This window comes from Gasterosteus aculeatus, chromosome 21 (assembly GCF_964276395.1).
Source record: "Gasterosteus aculeatus chromosome 21, fGasAcu3.hap1.1, whole genome shotgun sequence".
NCBI classification, from domain to species: domain Eukaryota; kingdom Metazoa; phylum Chordata; class Actinopteri; order Perciformes; family Gasterosteidae; genus Gasterosteus; species Gasterosteus aculeatus.
The window spans coordinates 8,983,401-9,003,688 of record NC_135708.1 but is presented as its reverse complement, the minus strand read 5'-3'; the positions used below and the strand labels follow the sequence as shown (position 1 = coordinate 9,003,688).

At 44.8% G+C, this 20,288-nt stretch overlaps 1 protein-coding gene across 3 annotated transcripts in view; it reads left to right on the top strand.

Moving 5' to 3' along the window:
• The window catches only part of LOC120811645 (partitioning defective 3 homolog), a 277,609-nt gene that overhangs the window by 135,895 nt on the left and 121,426 nt on the right, over window positions 1–20,288 (top strand). For all 3 annotated transcript variants that reach the window (XM_078096994.1, XM_078096993.1, XM_040167200.2), the window contains 3 exons: window positions 7,102–7,290; window positions 7,410–7,580; window positions 18,169–18,316. In XM_078096994.1, coding sequence (XP_077953120.1) covers window positions 7,102–7,290; window positions 7,410–7,580; window positions 18,169–18,316 — 508 coding nt within the window. The remainder of the gene's footprint in view (window positions 1–7,101; window positions 7,291–7,409; window positions 7,581–18,168; window positions 18,317–20,288) is intronic.

Here is a 20,288-nt window from a genome sequence, read left to right as displayed (position 1 = left end):
TGAATTAGAACTAAGTTCATCCCTCCTCAATGCTCCATTTACTCCTCCACATTTATCTTCGTCATTCCTCCAGTTGTCCAGACAGTTTGTTAAATCACATATGGGTAGAATATGGAAAAATGTGATCTCATCTACAATGTAAGGATCCCATATATGATGCTGGCAACAATTTAAAGCTATGGATGAATCCTCCACCATATGTATGTTCTTTCATACTTGAAATCACAATGAGTATCTTGAACAGCATTATAGTAGGTTTGTAAAGAGTTAATCATGGATCTATTTGCTGTCATATAAAAAATATACTATAACAAGAAATTTGATAGAACGAATTTACTCAGCACATTCAGATCAACCTTTTAACTTCTGTCTGTGTCTTGGCTTATATTGCCTTTTACTTCTTCCAGCTACAGGCACAAAGCAGAATGATTAACCTTTGAATGCTTTAAGAGGACAGCATCCACAGGATGATAAAGCCTTTGGCTTGTTCCACTGGAGTGGTGATAAAACAGTGCTATCTTGAGCTATGCGGCATCTACAGCCATGCCAGAAATTTACATCTTTGGTGTTAATATAATTGGATGTCTTCTAACGTACCGCTCTTTCACAATAAGCATGATGTAACTTGATGCAACTTTTTCCCATATAGTGCTGAAGACGCACTCTTTCTTGTTGGTCTTTTAAAGAATGCATTTATATAACGGCAGGTTGCTAAGCCACATATTTTACCTCAGTAAAACTTGGCAAACAGCTCGAGGAGATGAGTCATTTCTTGCTGAGAGCTGATAATTTAAGGTGCTGTCACCGTTTTGCAGATATTCACATCTCTTCGATAATGAATTCCCAGTCTTACTGAATGTGATATCATCTAAAAAAAAGACTGATAGAACAGATACATGCGAGTGCAATAAGCAAATTGCATACTGTTACAAATGCCTGGCCACAGCTTACCTCTACCCCTAAATCTTTGCTAAAAATACATTTGGAAGTAAGGTGAAGTAAATTACAGAAATTGCTCTAAAAGCCCTTTGAAGGAGCAGTGCACGGCTCCGGTTTTGCAACCTGCAATCAGCCACAGCCTGTATGAATTTACAGCACTTTTCAGAAGAGTGTGGCAGCAGCGGATGCATCTTAGAGGTCACCTTCTCTTCCACTTCATGGCTTGAAATGGCTCTGAAATGACAAGGCTCAGTGATCCAGTAGGTAAGGGTCCCGAGGTGTCACCATGGCACCGAAAAGCTCTCTCACGATCTACAAAAAGCATCCTCTTGAACACTTTATCCAAAATGTCTGTACTCCGAGACGTTTGGCAGAAGCACTTCCCCCCTCCTTCCAACCCATCCTGCTCTCCTGGCTTATTGTCCACTACTGACACCTTCTATTCCAAGAATGCTGATGAGCCCCCCCTACATTATTAATCTGGCTCCTATAGAAGGGCTCTCTGATCGGGAGAGCAGAGTTCAGAAACATTCTCAGCCGTAATTAAAGTTAATGCTGCAGAGCGTGGTCGAAGACAATGCCAGCCCCGGTTAACGATTTCCGAGCGTGTCTCGTCGGCGCCACCTGTTTTCGTTTAGCACTTTTCAGCAGCTGTTCCCATAATTACGCTTGCTGTCAGCGGAGAGAGCGTGAGGGGTGCACCGCAGCATTGTGCTACGCCAATAAACAAGGCAGTTAAAGGCCACTTATGGCGACACAGTCACTCTCCCGAAGGGGATTCGGCGTCTGTTTCCAGAAGCCATAATGGCTCGAAGTGTGCCTGTGCAGTTGGACATAGCAATGCGCTTTTTATCCGCCATTAGCTTGAAATGAGAGGCATCTGCTTGATGATGTCTATGCTGTGGTTCCGCTGCAGCGCCTTTGCAAACATCCCCAGTTGCCAACTACAGTTAGGAGTACACTCTTTTTCTACGTTCTCTTTCATTAGACATTATCTCTTCTTTAACGGCTGACAGAAACATTCGTGTCGAGCCAGTCTTTTAGTCACCCACTCGGTGTCTTCACTGATGGTTGGGAGCCATGCTGCGTTTTGTAGTGATGTGCACAGATTCGGACGCAGATGCCCTCATAGAAACAGACTTTGTTCTGTTAATGAGCCAAATGAGCTTTCCCATTCGGAATCCCCCAAAGGGTAACACTCACGTTTAGTCAACGCTGAGTTCAAAATGTACTTGATTGCCCAGTGAATTTTGGTTCACAAACACTTAAGACCTGTCAATGCCAGAGGTGCACTTGGTGGTCTTTAGTGCCGTGTAAAGCATTGTCTCTAAGGCCCTCTTTGTACCTGAATTAAATTTGTTTATAGGCTTACATGTATTTAATATTCGTCCCCCTTTGTCAGAAAATGTTGTGAGGAGAAACACCGCCAAAAGGAATTTGTGTTACAATACTTATCACGCATGCACCACTTTTGCAATTACACTCATGGCTGATTTCTTTTAGCCCTTTTAAATTCATTTCCAATGACCTTTATGTTGCCAAATTGTGCCAAGTGTGGAGAGAAGTTTCCAGCGGTGTTAATTGTTTTAGGCAGTGATGTGCAGAGAGCTATGTGTGAATAGATGTAATTGTGATTCACTTGCAGTCTCCGTTTCTCTCCCTCTGCATCTCACTCGTGCTTTTCCCCCTGCTCTGTGTCCCTGACACACGTGAGCACACCTTTCCTTTTTGCGTGTTTGTCACGTTGAGCAAGCTAGAAACCAAACAAGAAATTCCCATTCCCATTGAGCAGACGGGGTTCTTTAGATTGACTGACCAGCAACCCTTTCCTCTGTTCACCTGCCGCCCCCCACCAAGACAATAGACTGTAATGAATATGTGCTTCCCCGTAACATTGTTAATTAAAATAGGACCTAATTGTTTAATGGACTGTGGCAAGAAGAAAATGATGAGGGCTTCTTTTGTGAGGAGCTGGAGCTGAACTGGACGTTCACTTGATCTTCTCCGATAGTCATGATAGGGAAATTACAACCTATCAGCTCAAAATTGGTTAGGTATTCAGCTTGGTGATTGTTACCCAGTACAGCGATGCACCTTTGACGCACATTTGTGGAATCTTTCGATCACGTTGGGATTCGGAAAAACACATGATGCGTCATCAAGGACACAGTGTGTAGACGTCTTCCTGTCAAATAGGGAATGACACTCGATTGTATAATATAGTTTGACCATGTCCGTCGATGAAAACAAACGTGTGGGACCAGGAAGATGAATACATCTTAGGCCTTTTGTCACAGATCTGACTTCCCCCACATCTGTAATAATAGATAAAGTAAAACAACCACTGTGTGTGTCTAGCATTAACTTTAAACTGAAATGAATGGTAATGCAGCTGTTTTGACTTTGCTTTCATACAATACTTCATATCAGATCAGTTAAAGCATAATTATATTATTAGCACTTACCTGATACAGTAGTTGGCACGTGTCTCTCCTTCCTGGCTTATTACCTGCAATGATGTCGCTTTTCGTCAAAATTTGCCGTTTTGAAATCAAAATATGTCATCCAGGTGAGTCATGTAGATTCGGGGGAGTCAACTGGCCGGCCAGCATTTGGAGTGAGACAGGGAGGTATCATCTGACCCTGTCTGATGACTTCTTCTGATAGCACACTGGTGCTACTCACACCTTCTGGAAATGCAAACAGACAAGTTAACAAAGGGGGAAATCAATCAAGCTATGCCTGCAAATCTGTCCATTTCCAAATATATCCCTTACTGTAACAGGTGGAGGTGTTCAACGTTCAGCCATTATTAGTGAGTGCAGCTTTCTCTGGAGATATATTTGTCCCCGCTCTTTAGGAGACAATTTGCAGAAGGTGTCCACACAGAGACTGTAAGTGAGACCATAATTAGACTTGAGACAAACATGTTGAGGCCCAAATGTTGCCCTTCATAATTTAGCATGGTGGCTGATAACGCAGCCATTTTAGTCACGCTTTTTCCCACTGCTTTTTCCTCTTTTCTTTTTTAAGCATGCAATTATTACAGTGTTTTTACATCACCTCATCTCTTGTCTGTCGTTTTTTTCCTCTCCATCCCCGGTGCATAAATGGGGCTGAGCTTGGTACAATGAGGTGAGTTTCTTTCTTCTCCTGTTCAGAGGAAGTAGGAACCGGCCCTGGCTGAGCTGAATTGGTGCAGCGAGGCCTGTCAGGCAGCCTGACAAACTCATTCTTGGCTAGCGGCGCTTGTTCCTGTCTGATGAAAATGTTACACAGCTCTCTCATTCTCTGCCTCGGCCCGCCATTCCCCAAACACAGCTCTGAGTGGGTGGTTATTCTGTCATCATTTTAGAGGAGAGGGCACGCGCACACACACAGACGCTCAGAGTCCTGTGTACTTATTTCTTTACCAATGTATTAGGCCTACTATGTTCAACTGCAGGGCTAAAAGCTTCTCCAGGGACATAACTCACAGCCATTATTTATTAACTGTATTTTCATTCATTAAAGATAAAGAACTGACCCTGGCGATGACGCACAAGGCCATTCATCCATGAGCATTCTTTTCAGAATGGAAATTGTATGTTTGCCGCGTTGCTGTGGGCTGCTTTAGTAACCAACTAATGACATTCCCCCAGTTGAGTAAAAGTTGCTTCAATATAGCCACTGTTCACAAGTTCAACATTGTTACAGCATTATATTTAGTCCACTGGATGAGTTTAGTCCCTCATCCGCTTCTTTCAGCCGTCACTCTCTTACAAATGACAACTTGCGGGTTTCTGTAATAGAACAGAAAGTGTTGAACTGCAGCGTGATAACAATGGATGCCAGCAGTGTGAATTTAAGGTGTGTCCCGACAGGGACAAAGCACACTTGGCGTAATGTACAGACAGGTGTCCTGCCATCTTGAAAACAGTAGAAGAAAAGAGGAGAGAAAAGAAAAGGGGGCAGATAGCAGATAGGAGGGCCGTGTGGAAAATAGGGGCTCAGTCAGAGAGTGTTGAAAAGAGCCTGCACCTGAACGCACCGCTGCGTCCTAATAACTCCTGGGCCTCAGAAGATCCCCACCCTATGCTCCGTCTTCTTTCCTCTGCCTCACTCTGTATCCGAGCACCTGTGAAGGGCACACACCTGGTCGCCAATCCATCTGGCTGTGTGTGTGTGTGTGTGTATATGTATGTGAGTCTATTTAAAGAGGTCCTGTGCCGGATTTCTGGGTTTGATTGCTCTCACAGCGAGTATTGTTTGTGTGGATCTGACTGCCATGGCAACGACCCCGCCATCCCTCAGTGCAATCTAGCCAATCACAGTGTTACGACGCTGCTCTCAGGCTTCCTGCCGAGCAGCAGTCCTGAGCTCTTATCTGCTGGATAGGATTGTGACCTGCGAACAGTCTCCGTCCCTCAACGACGGCTGCTGAGGTGCCCTTGAGCAAAGCAGCGCACGCCCAGTAACCGCAGTGGTTGCAGATCGGGGGCCAAAATGCCAGGCCAGAAGGCCGTATGTTGTCTTTTTACGGCCTCTTTGAAATGAAGATTTTCTTCTGTCAAGCTGTGAGGGAAGATCAACCGTGGACTGAGATCAAAGCGTTTGAGTTCAGCACATTCACTCTGCTCCGGCACAACGGCAACAGCTCAACGCTCTGAACAGAAATGACTTGAATATTAAGCAACACGTTCTTTGATGCCTCTTGTTGTTAGCTTTCTCTCACACCTTCTTTCCCTTTATGTTCGGCTACAAGAGGGAATTAAACTGACTAAATGCTATTCCTCTGTGATATTCTATTTCAGATGCTCTTTGTTAGACACCACTGAAAATTGTCAGAAAAGAGATGAGAGTTTGTCGGACTATTATTCAGACGATTTAATGGTGCTGGGTGTTAGGCGCTGAGCATCACACCTCTCTGGTAGCTGGCACCAACCACTTCTTTGTTTTGGCACCATGCGTAAAGGTCTGCAGCACCAGTCTTGCAACTAAAGCCTAGTTTATGCTTCTGCGTTTTCAGAGCGACGCAGACGCAAGCCCCCCTTGCGTGTCCCTTGCGGCGCTTTTCACACCTCCTTGCGTGTGTCGAGCCATTTTTCTAGGCTTGCGTTGCTTTCGACGCAAGTGATGCAAGCCTCCTGCAGCGCACCAGGCTGCGATTCATTTGCTAACTACGTCCTTTACGGAGTCTCACATTTTCGCTTTCATACCCCGATACCGCCATTATTAAAACGAAGAATGTTTACGAGAGAACGGATCAGATTGAAGAACTTTTGTCAGAAGAAATGCGTAAATATGAGCGCTTCTACAAGCCGTCTTTGGCGGGTTGTAGAAGCGGGTTGGATTCACGGAGGGAGATCGCAGCAAACGCCGGTTTGCCGGTCAACAAAGTTGAGGAGAAAAATACGGGACAAATGTGTCCGTGATGAAAAGCAGCAGTGGCGATGCACGGGGCAATAAAGTCTGATAAATAAATAAACAAATAAATAAACCGACGTGACTCTCTAGGTCGTCTTCAACAAAAACACGTCACTCCGCCTGTTGTTCTGGCGGTGAATTGCTCTGCAACACACGCAGAACCATGAATTGAAACGAGTGCGACGACGCAACGACGCAGAAGCAGAAGCATGCGCCGGCCTTTAACGCTACTATGGTAATTCCCAACAAAAGGGGGGAGGACGGTCGGGCTCTTAACGTGTCACAAATTATACTTCAAAGGGGTGTTTTGTCAAAGGGAAGCCACTGTTGTTTGAGCACCAAATTGCTACCCGCCGCTTTTAAAGTTTTCCGGCGTACCCACTGTTCCTGCGCCCAGCGCACAGCGGTGGAAAGGAATTAGCTGCGTTCGGCAAGACGGTGCGACCAATTGACAATGACAGCCCCGAAATATGTGACATGCTTGCCATCCATTCACTTTCTTCTCCTGCGCCCCTCACCTTTCCCCTCTTTATCTTGTCTCCCATTTTCTTGTCTCCCATCAGTTTTTTTTATATTTCTTTTTTGTATTTCCATTTCTGTCTTTTCAACAAAGTTAAAATCAGATACTTCACACTGAGTTTGAATGGAGCGGTGACTCATTGGCGATAGACTGTTCAGTTTCTTTTACCCTTAAAGTTTATCAGCATCTGCAGTGCCACTGTGCTGCTAATGAAACACTCTCCTTATTACTCACAGCATTCAGAAGAGGACGACATGGTGTTGACCCCGGACGGCACACAAGAGTTCATGACCTTTGAAATCCCTCTGAGTGACTCTGGCTCGGCGGGCCTAGGGGTCAGCGTCAAGGGGAACCGCTCCAAGGAGAACCACGCCGACTTGGGCATCTTTGTTAAATCCATTATAAATGGAGGTGCTGCTAGCAAGGCGAGTAACCGCTCCCGCCCACTTACCATGCCGTGTTTAACTTACTTCAATGTTTTTGCTGTAACTTGAGGACCTGTGAGAAGCAACAATGTAAAATATTTTATTACAAATACATACAGGATGGCCGTCTACGGGTCAACGACCAGCTCATCGCAGTCAACGGGGAGTCGCTGCACGGGATGACCAACCAGGACGCCATGGAAACGCTGCGCACGTCCATGTCCGTGGAGGGAAACAAGCGGGGGATGATTCAGCTCATCGTGGCCCGGCACGTGTCTAAAAACAACGAGGTAACCCAGCAGTCAAGGAGGAGTCACGCTGGTGTGCTAGGCACTAATTGGCATCAAATGGAGACGGTTGTCTTAGTCCGCCTTTTAATATTTCATGAATCAGATATTGTTATTAGTATGAGCTACCACATCTCCAAGATGGAACATCCGTATCACCTCAATCATGTTTGCCCACATTCATTGTGAGGCACATCTCATCCTACACTTCATACAAACACACATACATGCTCTTATCCTGTGGACACATGTTGAATGCAGAAGAGGGATAGCTGCATTTCCATTGCACTGGATGATAAACGAGAGTAGCTTTACTCTAGGTTGCCTCAGGCCCTAATCTATCCCCCATAGGTTTTTTGTTGCTTTGAGATAGCTAGAAGAGGACCTTTATGAAGCGACCGCACCACCATGCAAATCTTCAAACAGTCCCATTTCCTGTGTGAGATACGTGATGTAGTCTCATCCCCCCAATCCCCTCATTTTCTGTGTGAAGTTTTTTGGACGCCGTGTGCCTTGATATGATATCTAAGAAGCACTTCACTGAGTTATGATTGACAGGCCTGTGGAATAACACTGTCGGATAGGCAGATGAAGGGAATATGTATTGCGGCGGGCTGGATATTTGTATCGGCAGGGGGGATTTCAACTTCTTGAATTGCCTGATGTGATACTGAACTAATCACTTTCTTTGAGAGAAACTGTTTTCTTTCACATGCTGGAGTAAAAAACAGCATGATTTACCTCAATGTGAAATGCCAAGCACAGTGTGAGTGTATTTGAGGAGTGTGGAGTCATGTGTGAGTACAACACGGTCGCACACACGTTCACACTGGCCCTACAGCCAGAGGTTGTAGATCAGGTTTGATTAGTGTTACCGTGACTCTAATTGGACCCTGTGTCCTGTGGCTGTGTGTCAGTTTGGAGTACCCCGCTGAGCCCCAGTCCCCCCGTCTGCCCTTCACCCTCCCTGCGAGCCCTCACCCTCTGAGTGTTCTGTCTCTCTCTTCTCACCATACGTCTACCCCTGACACCCAGCGCGCTTGTTTTTCTTCTTGTTTTAATGTCAGATTTTACCCCCCCTCCCACATGTGGTGCTCCGCAGTTGGCGAGGTACAGCATGGGATGAATACGGGCAGTAAGAGTAAAATAAAGTGTCATATATTGTGGCATTAGTGTTTGCCACAACTAAAAAGTTTTTTTCCCCAGAATTTTACATGGGGTCTGAATATATCCACTTACTATTTTTTAAAGATTTTCTCATGTCTAAAACACTTGACTCAAGTGCGAGTCAAATGCTATGACAAAACGAAGGTGAGAATAAATCAGATACAGCTCGCACAGAATCAAATGATTCAATTTAATATCCCTCTCTATGAGGGTCTGCAGAGCCTTCCATAAGCTGGTAGTTGTAACAGTATGATATGTTTATGTTCATTATTCTGACATTGGTTTTTCGTGGCTGTTGAGGGCTGTGAGGAACGGCCTCGGCAGTGTTGCCGCTTTGATGATATTTTTGCTAGAAAAAAACAACTTTTCTAGCTGGTGCTGTTAGCTATTTCCATTCCAAAGCGTGGGCTCGGTTCAACCACTGATTGTCGTGAGGAAAAATAAAACAATGCAGCAGTTTTAACCTCTCATGATGTTATTGAAAACCACCGCGCAATATCTTTGCAGCTCACAACACTTGAGTTTAATAAATCTGACTCATATTGGATTATATGATTATATATATTTATCCAGCAGTACCTGAAGCACCACGCCCCCCTAAAGCAGCCCCACACATTTTTGTAAACACAAGTCTGTTTTTGGTTTGCACAGTTTTCGCTTGTCTTTCTGCCGCACCCCCTACCCCGCCTTCATTACGAGGGGGAGGACACACGTCCCTCCGGGGAAAGCTCAGCGTCGAGGTTCAGTGAGCTCTATCACTTCGGTCCAGTCACTCTGTTGTCCTCTTTAATCCTTCACCAGCAGGCAGACAGGTGGACACATTGACACTGAGCAGACAGTTAAGGTCATGGACAAACACATTTTCAGAAACAGCTAAAACACTTTTTTTTACTACACTATGGTGTTATAGGTGGAATGAAGGAGTAACAGAATGATATTCGTACATGTTTTATCCTTTGAGATAAAACAAATTTCTTTATAAAAATGTTTATTTAAGCGACACATCAGTTGCTATGAGACTGCATGTTGATCTTGATGAAGAGCGTGTGTGAAACAAAAGGAGAAGGTGATGTAACAGCACATTTTAGATACCATCTGTTAAACTCACAGGCAATAATACCTGTATGAAGATGCAGCGTTTACCGGAGGCTTAGTGGTTTGAAAGGGGACATAAAGTCAACAGAAGAAATTTAAATGCATTCAGAGTAGAGAAAAGGTACAATTGTAAATAAAGCATTGAAGGTCCAATAAGAAGAGCGGAAGTTAAATGTCTACACAGGCTCCCGGCAGTTACAATGTCCTCCCTCCTCCTCCCCCACTCGGCTGTGTTGGTCAGGCAGATATACGGGGAGCCAACACCAGTTTGCAACTGTCACCCAGCCGAATGGGACTGAGCACTGGAGGCCACCATTGAAATGAATCAGATCCATCACTGTCTGCAGGGGAGAGGAGCCGAGCGGCACAGTCTAATGCTTGGGGAGGAGGGAGTGTGGGCTCCGATGGGAGCAGCGTATCCAGGCCACCTCACTTTGTGGATAAAGCATCAATTCCATCGTTGCTTGGCACTGTGTGCTAAAGTATATTTAACTTTTCCTTAAAAGAGAGCAGTTTAGTATTTCTTAGTAGTTTAAGGTGTTTTAGTTTGGGCCTTGTTTCCAAAACCACAGACGGTCATCGAACTGGCATTTTATTATGCATGATGCATCTTAGTGTGTCGGCAGAAAACCAACGCTGTCCCTCCATAGAAATATAAAACACAGTATTCAACACTTTCATTGCGTGTCAGGGTTGTGTGTCTGCTCCGAGAACTCTCTCCACAGGCATGCACTTCCAACATATTTAAACCCAACAACAACAACAACAACTGACACGCACACGCACATATACAAACACAAACACACACACACACACACACACACTCACACACACTTCCACATATTGCTCAAGGTCTCCCAGAAGCACAATTGCTTCTAACAGGACTGGGGCTACATTCAGCCAGGAATATCCTGTCGGCTATGCAGACAAGTGCTTCAATAGGCAGGTCCATAACGCTGATGATGACGTCCATCCCGGAGGGGGAGTAGGCTACCTGGTCTATTTTTGCTGCCATTAGAACGGTGGCAATGAGTGGCCTTTGCCTCAGGTTAAAATAAGAATTATTTTCCTCCTGACCTTGGAAGAAAAAAATGCTTCAGCCTGATTAATGATCTATTCAAGTGTAACAAAGCAGTGCTCGGCACTTGCACAAACCCGGAAGGTTGATTCAAAATCTGACCCTGGACCTTTATTGCTCCAAACCAAGTCCAACAATACCAAGTCTGAAACCCAGTCCCAAACCCCCATTACGGACTCACAGACTTTGAGGCGCCCTGCTGCTAACTTTGTGAGGATTTAGTTCTGTTCCAATAGCGGCCTTGGATGCTGGCATTGCCCAAGGGAGTTACCCACGAGTTATTGCAATGTGAAGTTAACTATGGGATAAGCATTGCAGGCATTGAGACATAAACAAAGGTAAACAAACGAAAATCAGTCGATATTTACTAAAGCTATTTTGACAAACATATGACTAAAAAAAAAATACACTCTTGATGTTGTCATGGTGACGTGGCATGTAGCAACAAAGTCCTTTCCCATTACACCATTCAAAGCCCTCACAGACTCTCACACTCAACCACTTACCAGGCGACGTTAATTAGTCCCTAAGGGTCCACGGTTTAGTCAACCAAGGTTAGCAATGAGTTAAAACAGCAGAAAGTGCTGATGATGCTTTTAAATAACTAGTTGGTCATTTGTTTTCACTGCTTTTTGAAAAAGCATACTAATGGCTTAACTTATGCGATCAGAAAGGTAGGCAGAAAAAAAAGCCGTTCATAACATTTCAAATATCCTTGGCACTCACACAAACACAACATACACAAACTCTCCACACACTCCGTACCGGAACAATTACTTTTTGCCTGTGTTCTGGTTCCACAGCTCCCGTGGTGAAAAACTACCGTCCTGCCCCAGATAGTCAAACGATATGATTGGTTGCTGGCAATTAGTTTGAAGCATTATAATTGCATGGCTGCTTCAGAGACTGTTTAATTTCTCTTTCTATATCTGAGTTCTATTAATATATCGCCACATGTGTTTAAGCAATTAAATTCCTAAAAAGTAATTTGAATTCCATTTCTTTTTTCTATTTTGTTTAATTCCACTTGCTGACCCAAAGTCTTCGAATGCATGTCTGTCACAGGAGTTAGTGGTTATTAAAAGTCAGCGTTGGTGTTTGCCCTCCACTCTTATTAGTTTCTTAAAGATCTGCATTGATTCAATGATGCTGGCATTACCTCTGATACCTAACCTTTCTTTTGTGATGATTTGAAGATGCAATCCTGTGGATGCCTTTTGAAGGCTGGCTGTGGTTGATAAAGCGACGTTACATTGGACAGAAGAACCATCGACAGCAATGTTCCACTCGCCTGACACTTAGGAACTTCCACTCAATCGTGGATGTTTGTTGTCTGATGCAACAGCTGTGTCCTCTTCATCGGGTATGATATGATACATAGGATATGTATCCCAGCGGCATCTAAAAGCAGACCGGCTGATGATAAGCATACTCGCGTCTGGGTTTCATTTCCCTCGTTTAAAATTCATCGCATGACACACGCGTACGCCTCTGTGTGCACTCGGGCTGTTATTTATGGCCGAGATCTTCAGCCAGACATCGACTCTTCTTTTTAAAAGGCTGTCTGTCTGTTTTGGTTTTTCCTTGTTCTTATTTGACATCGCTACGGCAACTTGCCAATGAAGCGCTGTTTTAATCGGAGCAGCAGAAAGACGCCTCACCACACAACATCTCCACTTCCCTCGTGACTTTCTTTTACTGAGTCGAATTCCACAGTGTACTATTCTCACATCGTGAACACAGAGCCCTCAAGATAATTCTCGAGACAGACCTCATTCCTAAGGACGGCAGAGCTATGAGTCCTTTTCACTCCAGACATTTATTAACTTTGCCTTTCTTTTATTGCTTGTCTCAGCACATTTTACTGTCAAAGTAAAGCTTTATGTAAAGCATTCTCCTTCCTTGAGAAACTTGAGAAAGCTACCCTGATTATGTAAATACCACGTGGGACAAGAAACCCCTGCAAAGTAGCCGAGAGTAATTTGCCACCTGAGGAAGTTGTTTCTAGTTTTCTCATTTCCCTAAGCCGATGACACAGGGCGGCATTTATGGAAATGTCCGGCTGTGTCCCGTGTTCACCAGTGATGCCGACATTTACTACTCGGCCCAGGTTTTGATGCCCATGTGAGCAGAGTAACATCAATGCTTTGAATTGAAGGGATGGACAGGCTAGTTAAAGCAAGACGCATAATGATGACAGGACAGCATCACGTGATCTGGAAATCCACATAATAAAAGGAAACCTGTCATTGTTCATTGCTGTATTCCATTTTCTCAAAATGCCCATCTATGGATGCCCACATGCTCTTGTATTTTGCAGCTAACCATGAGGGAACATGGTCATGCTGAAACGCCACTTTATTATTGATGAGGAGCCGCAGAACAGAAGAAAGATCAAAGCACTTCATCCTCTGCATTCACCTCAGCATTGTTGCATCATCGGAGTGCGTGGACGCAGTAGCTAAACTCTGTGGAGGGATGGAGGGGCCGCTGACTCTGTTCTAAATGAGTGCAGTAGTTGCCTTCCCAGCATGCCAATGGCCTTGTTTGTAATCCATTCGGAAAGCGTTGCTTGTTAGTCACTAACTGGACGTTTATGCAAAGAGACAAGGGGGGAAGGAAGTGGCAGGCCCTAACAAAAGATGCTCACTTGGACGAGAGAGGGGCTGATCGATAGAGCCTTGAGAGAGCTATCAATCAGAGCCGTGGCCCAGGAAATTATGGTTTTATTAGTATTGAGCTGACCACTGCTGGGATAGGAACTTAAAACATTGAGATGCAGGACCACATTGGTGGCTAGAGAAAGAGAGGGAAATCTGTGGCGACCCATGCGCCCTGCGCAACTTAGTACGCACTGATTGAATTCTAGTCAGATCACGACTTGTATGTACCACAGCTTCCCCGCTGTCACAGCAAATAGCAGTGATTCATGGGAAGAGGATGGAGGCAAGGTACAAAGCGGTGCACTCTGGGAAATGTAGTTTGCAATGAATGGGCTGACTGAAGTGAGGAAAGTAGATCGCAATGTAGCAGAAATGCAATTCCAGCGCCCCTGGGCCTCCATTCCCAGCCGGCTCACTGAGGACTAACTCATTTAGGAACAGCAGGGGAAACTCAAAAGGACCAATTGAAAAAATAATATATTGAATCTGGTGGTTGAGTGGGCTGCTCGGGCACGGGAGAGGACTGCAGAGGGAAAGTGTGTGCCAAAAACAGGCACCAAACACCTGAATGCACACACACACACACACACAAATTCCTCTCACTTTGCATCGTAGTACATATGATGTTCCCCAATTAGCTGTTACCATTGGACTGTGGTTACCATTGGACATGGTTAATATGAACAGACAACCAAAAAGACAGGTCCCTACTGAATAATGGTCCTGAAAAGTGGAGGATTGGGTTTTGTGGTGAAAGTTCTTCGAAGAAAAACATGGGTGCTGTAAAAACATGGGTGTGTTCTTTTATTTGTTAAATAAGAAAAGAAAATCATTAAACCATTTTCTAAAAATAAGGAACCTTCAAGCTATTGTACAGTGATTGAACTCGTCAGCCAGCCCCAAGCCACTCTTCACCATTACATTACGTTCACAACGAGGTCGTGACCGTCCACGACAGTTAGTTGAACAACGTTAGCTCTGTCAGCGCTGCCGCTGTGTTTTGCGCCCGTCACCCCCAATCTTAGAACTTAGAACTTTTATGCTGGTGGGTGTACATTTTTATGTTTGGATTTTATTTTAATCTTGAGCCATCTTGATGATGTTGGTCAAGCCCGGCATAACCCAAAAAATAGGACATGGATCTCCATGAAAGAGATAGAAGATAGTAGCCAGACTCTGCCACTCTAGGTGTTGGTGCAGTGTCCTGTCTCTTTTTGCTCAGTTCGTCACCTCAGCACAGAATCATTGTGTTCTCTGTATTTTTCAAATACACTGTGTGTACGCGATGGCTCATGGGGCAGATCCACATTGCGATCTCGTCTATGTGCTGAAGGCCATTCCTCACTCCATTACTATGCCAAACTAGTAAACAACTCTGAGCTTCCTATGTGCTTTGTATGAGCGAGCACCATTTCCCCTTGCCTGGTGGCCTGGTTGTTGTGATGGAGAACTTCTGCATTTGAGTTGAGCTTTTTTCAATTTCCCCCCGTAGTGCTGCTGGCCACTGTATTAAATCTCTTTGGCAAGACACCTGTTATGTCTATCGTTGTAGAATCAGCAGCGGTGGAACAGTTAAACCCAACCACAAGTTATACTCACATCCCCCATGTGCATGGCGGCTTTTGGGGAAATTGAGGTTTAACTAAAAACTCCTAATAGGACCTGGGCATCCACTTTGGGAAGAAATGGTATTAGCTGAGGCTCTAGGTGGATGTGAAAGGCTAATGAAAGTGGGGTATCTAGCCAGCAGCGGGGCGAGTTGTGCCTGAGGCACGATGCAGCAGCTTAAGGATTGTAATTACAGCATTATGGTGGAGGTTGACTGGATTAGGGTCGCAGCAACAGGCTGAGACCAGGATAGAAGGCCAGGAAATGGCCACGGACGAGACATTATTAGCCTCAGTTGACAGCTTAAGACTCGCCCCGTCAACACACTGCTCCCTCTCAAGGCTCAAGGTCAGGGAGATGCTGATGCACAGGCAAAACAATATTATGTGCACGAGTCTGCACTTACCTCAAACGCATACAAACACAAACGCACATGAATACTGCTAAACACACACACACACACATACACACTCTCACGCTCCATTCACACAGATATCAGCATCACCTTCAACACACAAACCTTGCTGGGGAGTCCAGCGGGAGCTGAGCAGCAGATGATCTCGACTGGGCTGAGTGTAAAATCACAGAGCTCTGCCCTCTCCCTCAGTCAACAGGATAATCCGCTCTGAAAATGGCTAGATTAATCAGATCAAACAAATGACGAGGGGATGAGAACCGCTGGGAATAAAGGGATATCATCTCTAAAAAGAGAGTGAATAACTTAGGGAATGTCTTATTCTTGGGACATATAAACTACAGTACTTTTTAACCGAGGAGCGGTTTCCTTTCTGTTTAATATGGTGAATTGTGACGATTAATGCTCATATTCACTATCCAGCCAATTATTAAGATGGAATGCATGTGCTTCTGCTTGGGAAAAGAGCCAGATGTTGATTCACGTCTGTGATATCAAATACCAGGTAATTGCAGTTTTGACATGGAAGTGGCACTGCTCGTCATGCACTAGTCAGTAAACATTCACAGGTCAGTAAACATGCACAAAGCATTAGCATGCACAGAGGCAGACTTAATTAATGCTGGGTACACAAAGATTAAATAGCTGCCATTTTGCCTCTGTGTTAAGTTCATTCCAAAGCCTATTTGCAGTAGAGGCCAATGACTACCTTTGGAAGGAGCCCGTTGAGATAGAGGCAGACAGTTACATAGCGCTCCTTTGGGGATATCTCCCGCTTGACACATTCTATACATAATTTTCATATAATTTGGCCCTTAGCTGCTCACTCCTGGTCCACACATTTTACACCTCTTACCCGAGACACTCCATCTTACTTCCTCTCGGCTCGTGACAGATTCAAAGTCAGATTAAAAAGCGCATAGAGAGGTTGAGTGAAAGAGCGGAGGAGCGGGTAAAATAAATCTTTATTTCGTCAATCTGAGCCCTATTGAGTCTGAATCATCTGGAGACGTGCTTTTTATTATAAGGCTGCCAGCGGTCATGGCGGTGATTGTAATGGTGTTGACCCGCCCCCCCCCATTTCACACACACACACACACACACACACACACACACACACACACCCCTTGCATCTTGTTCGTATCAACACGGTGCCCCGATGAGGCGCGTTGAACCTCATTAAACCTCTCATTTATAATAACAGCTGAATGGTGTCCCTCCACCTGGCTATGCACCTTCCAAGGTACACTACCTCCACAAGGAGGCAACTCAGCTGCAACCACACAGCATTTTCCTCCCCTCACAATCCTCCTTTTTCTTGTTTTACGCCCCCCACCACACCTCCCCTGTTTGCTATGCCAAAAACTCCCCTCCCCCTCTTCTCTTCGCTGTTTTCCTGCTGCAGTTGTCTGATAGTTTGCTCCTCTTTTTCTTGGCCAGGGGCCAGCAGAGTGTTGTGAGACATTAATATTAGCCGGGGCCTCCTGGTTTAAAGCATGCTCGAGGTACAACGTTGAACTGCGTAGGACTATCTCGCTGAAAGGGAGATATTTGTAATGAGTCTAGTACAGGGAGTTCTTCTCCAGAGCCTTCCCGCGGATGCCCACAGGCACCTATGAGGCATTGTGGGAAACAAGGCCACGGCCCAAGGTCTGTTCTCTGACGCTACACGTGGATGTGAGATGTTTCAGTGACTCTCCGTGGTCTCCATCCTAAGAAGAATCCACTCCTGTCTTTTGAAGAGGGGGCATAGTATCTGGGCCCAGTGGTTTCAGAACCGCTAACCGTGTCCCTTTTGCAGAGACTGTCACATGCAGCAAGTGTACAGTGGGCTCGATAACAGTGCGGTGTATCGACCACATGGCCAATGTCACTGGTCCATTTACTGGGATTCATTGTTACAGACAGCTGTCTATTGGCCTATGGGAAATCCATGGAGCTTTATCCGGCTCCGCCTTCTACAGGAGCTGTTTCACACTGCTGAGCCAGAACATTCTCATGTAAGACGAGACGGATGCTGGTCCCCCTGATTCCACGTTTCTGGAGTATTGATGGCATCACATCATGCAGAGCCACTGGTTTTTCTGTCTGTGAATGTGTGTGTGTTTTATTTGTGTATATATATATATATATTTTTTTTTTTATATATACTTCAGATTTTCTAAATATTTCAAAAATCTGAAGTTTTCATTACATTGAAATTGGAAGTTTGGATTATTTCAAAGCCACATTACATAATTCTCAATTTCATTAACAGGGATTTTAATATGCAAAATAAAGGTAGATAAACATATGTTTAGTAAATGATTTGTTAAAAAAAACGTTAGTAGTAGAAAATTATGTTATTTCAATCAGACAATTGTGTTAAGTGTTACAGTATGTGTGAGAATGATTCAAACCTTCAGTTTGGAACGTGAATATGTCTCAAATGTTTATTCAAAAAACGGTTTGCAGTGGCCCTTTAAAAATAAATCATATTGTTGATTTCAAATGGAGCATATATTTTGCCCCGAACCTGTTTGTAAGCCCTACGTCTGTTCTTCATCTTCATCCATGTTTCTCTAGGAGGCCCCTGCAAGCCCTCCAGTTCTAGAGCATCTCCGGAACTCTCTACTGGACAACCACGAGCGACACATCTCCAACCCCGTTTATCAAATCATAGAAGGCCTGGACACCAACCCCACGCCGCTGGCTAATATGATCGGACGCATGGGTGAGTGACATGTCACTCTGTGTCTCTTTTAGACTCTCAGACAGGACAATGCAAATTGGATTTTTCTTTTTTGCTGCCTATCACCCATTCACTTTGATGGGAGTGTGGTTGACCCACTAACCTGTTATTTTGCCCTTACAATGATGCTGTATGTAAACTGACATCCCCTGATCAATTCTAGCAACCCTCTGCTAGACCCCCCCCCTTCAATCCCGAGCCCGCCATCACCTTCAAAGCCTCACATAACTGCATCCCAAGCTGCGTTATTTCACTATTCCAACCTCTCTGGGATTAACGTCACCCCCGACTCCACTCCTGACAGGTTTCACTCGGGTCAATTTCCCTCTGCTCAACTGACATCAGCGGGCTAAGATCTCATCTCTTCAGGTGAATTAGAATTGGCATTTCAATCCTCGGTCGCTGTCATCTCAACATCGACGGACCTTTCACGCATGCGCGCGAGCAGCAAGAGGAGGAGATTGCAGTGCATTACTGTCCCCTCTTTTTCTAGAGGCACAGTATGTTCTCATGCACACGTTTTATCATCTTTCCTTCCTTTCGCCTTATCTCCTAATTCTTTCCTGCCTTTCCTTGCCACACTTGTTTTTTTCCTCCTCTATTGTCTATTGTGTCTCTACTGTGTCCTTGTACCCTCTTTCACCCCCACCTCCGTCATACTTCCACCCGGCTCTCCTCGGATGGTGAATTGGTAATCTGCCAGTGATCTACACTTTTTGCCCCTCTGCCATTCATTCTCCCCTTTCTCTCCAATCCGAGCCCCCCCTCCGTCTCCCCCAGAGCGCTGTCACTCTGCCACTGATCACAGAAGATCTGAGGCTGTGTCAGAGGCACCTGATGGTTAATTAAGCCTCCACATCAATAGGGCTTGCCCCTAACACTCCATCTCCCACTGTTTTTGTCTCCCCTTCTCTTTTTTTACTCATCCTCACCCAGCCTTTTTTTCCCCCAATGAAACAACTGCCCTCCAATGGGTTAGGTTTTCCTCTTTTCTTGTTCATTCCGCTGGCATTCTTTTGTTTTTTGACGCAGCCTTTTATTTTGCGCTGTGATCATAAGCGGCAATTGTGGGCGCGCTGATGGAAAAGTTTCTTGCCGTCAACGGCACCCGGCGCTCACCTCATCCTCCGGAGTGGGTGTCGAATGAGAGGAAAAGTTTTAGGGGTGGGGGCGGAGCGGCTGCTAAAGCAGTGAGTTATCACAGCAGAAGCTCGGCAGAGTCTCAGATCTTTGACGCTGCTTGTCTAGCTGCAAGAAATCCTCAGTTCATTTTCTTTTCTGTCTCGAGGCTGTCTCCGAGTCATAGCCTCATTAACCCGAGCCCACATTCTGTGACTGAATTGACACAATTCTCCTATTTAAATCTGTGATGCAGAGTTAAGGTTTAGATTGATCACAGCAATACACCGCTCTGACACCTAAGAAGTAGAGACAAGAATGTGCCGGTATCATGGGTCGGTCAAATGTTTTTTTTCATGCAATTTCTGCATATCTGATCTTCCAAAAATTCAGAAAATGTATTAATCCCCCCCCCCCGAATACATGAAAGCACACCAGGTATAAAGGAAGAAAGTCTCTTGTCTCCTGTCTTGAGCCCCCAAGTTTAAAGTGGTCAGTGGTATCCTAATCACCACACAGAGCTAAGATCGCGTTAACTTTGATCAAATGTCACAACATTTGGTCTGAAAGCAAATAGCATCATCATTCATATTCATCAATATGTGACTTGTGTTTTTTTAATTTGTAAATGTCAATGTAACTGAAATGTCAGTGTAGCCCACTTTAGTTTGAATTAAGGCGATAGACAGGCGAACCATTGTATGAACTTACTCTTCTGTGAATTGTACATTAATATTGTGTTTCTGCAGGCTAGAAAGAGAGTCTCTGTTTCAGCTCTATATCTTGTTATTTCAGAACAGCTCAGACTTACTGCCTGGTATGTGAGATGTGACAG